Source organism: Aplysia californica, unplaced genomic scaffold (genome assembly GCF_000002075.1).
Source record: "Aplysia californica isolate F4 #8 unplaced genomic scaffold, AplCal3.0 scaffold00676, whole genome shotgun sequence".
In the NCBI taxonomy this organism is placed as follows: domain Eukaryota; kingdom Metazoa; phylum Mollusca; class Gastropoda; order Aplysiida; family Aplysiidae; genus Aplysia; species Aplysia californica.
The window spans coordinates 419,848-421,825 of NW_004797946.1; the positions used below are offsets into that span (position 1 = coordinate 419,848).

At 42.4% G+C, this 1,978-nt stretch overlaps 1 protein-coding gene across 1 annotated transcript in view; it reads right to left on the reverse strand.

The window, feature by feature from the left end:
* Window positions 1–482, reverse strand: part of LOC101845575 (protein O-glucosyltransferase 2) — a gene marked incomplete at its 5' end in the record, with an annotated part of 14,828 nt that extends 14,346 nt beyond the window's left edge. Inside the window, 1 exon segment of the mRNA XM_013088044.2 lies at window positions 302–482. Coding sequence (XP_012943498.1) covers window positions 302–482 — 181 coding nt within the window.
* Window positions 483–1,978: the final 1,496 nt, after the last annotated feature.

Sequence of the window (1,978 nt, forward strand, 5' to 3'; positions counted from 1 at the left end):
AGAAGAAGAAGAAGAAGAAGAAGAAGAAGAAGAAGAAGAAGAAGAAGAAGAAGAAGAAGAAGAAGAAGAAGAAGAAAAGGAAGAGGAAGAGGAAGAGGAGGAAGGGTAAGGACAAGGACAAGGAGAAGAAGAAAGAGAGGAAGAGGAGGAGAAACAAAGGAGGTAGAGAAGTAAAACAATAGCAACAAAAACCAAAACCAAAACCAAAAGCAAACAAAACTTCAGAAAACCTAAGACAACAATATCATCATCACCCCCAACAACAGAAGCCTAAACGCTGTGTTTCAAAAACCTATCTGACCTTGGGAAAGAAGAACATGTTGGTGAGCTTGGCGTCCAGCTCAGCCGGGTAGCTCTTGGACATCTGCACCAGCTTGAGCCTCTCCCGACGGCTGTCCCGGCCCCTCCAGAACGCCTTGCTCGTCTTGTTCGTCCACTTGGGCCCCGTGTTGGCCTGAACGGAGAACATGTCCAGCGAAACTCTGTGGGATAGATAGGGGAGACATGATTGTGGGCGTAAATTATAATACTACCATGACGTCTTTTTATAGGAGTGTTGGATAGATGAAGATAGGTGAACAAGAAATGGCGCTCATATGACCTTAATATGCTGTTGCGAGCGCAGTAAAACCTCTACTAAAACTAAAACATGAACAAGAACAGGAAAAAAGGTCTAGAGGTAGACCAGGATGAAGATGGCATGACGACACCAAAGGGCAGATGGGTATAACCACAGAGTTTTACAGTAATACAGTAAACCCTCTCTGGTATAACCTGGACAAAGACAACAGCTGATATATAGCAGAGTGGACGTAGTTGTTTGGGGTGGGGGTGAGGGCTACAACCTGCAGTGGATGAACAACGTCGAGTTAAGAAAGGTGGGACAGATGGGGAGACATGACTGGACGCAAATAATACTATGTCTTTTTGAAAGAATGTGAGATTGGTGGGGGAGACATGACTGGTCGTGAATGTTTTTTTAAAGGAATAATATGGGATAGGTGGGAGGAAAGACATGACTGTGGGCGTTTAAAATGTCTTTTGAAGGAATGTGGGACAGTTGAGGAGACATGACTGTGGACTGAAATACTATGTCTTTTTGAAGAAGTGTGAGATGGACGGGGAGACATGGTCGTTGGCGTATCATGTCTTTTTAAAGGAGAGTGGGATAGATGGGAAGGCAGGTGTCTTATTGAAGGAGTAGCGCTTGCTCAAATGAGGGTGGTTTTAGTTTTAGTAAACGTTTTACGGCACTTGCAACATAAAATTGTCATATAAGTGCTAAAGATTAGGGGTGTTACTTGATAGAGTAACGTATAAAGAAAAGAAGGAGGAGAGATAAGGCGAAATATGTTTGATAGGAGATTAGGAACAAGCCACAACAGAGCATCCATCAACCACATATTATTATTATGAGTGTAGATAGATTAGATATCTACTACAAACGAGCTCAAACGTTCTCGAAATAATAACCACCAGCAGGACCAAAATAGCCTCATGCATAACATTTTATTTCGAAAAAAACTAAAGCTTACATTTGTCGTAGTCACAACAAGCAAAGAACTCTCACAGTAAACGGAACAATATTATATGTCTAATATGGCTTTCTCAGCATGGATAAGAACTTGACAAATCCTGACTCTGCCGAGCGTTTCCCTGCAGAGAAATTGTGATATTATATTACCCAGACCTTCCACTTGTCTATGTTCTCCCAGCAAACTGTACAACTACAGAGCTTTACAATAATTAATGACCTCTACACACCACACACTGGTGCGCGGCCGTTCTTTGTCTTTCTGTTAACCCCTTCACTGTTTGACCCGAGTTGTAACGTCGGCCACCTGGTTCAGATGTTATAAGCCTAAAATGATCTGTATTTTTAAAATTTTCAGTTTTTTTAGTCTAAGGCGTTAATTGGAGCTGTGTACTCAAGTGTATGAGGAGCTACTGATTTTCGCACCTCCCCCGCCCCTCCCAA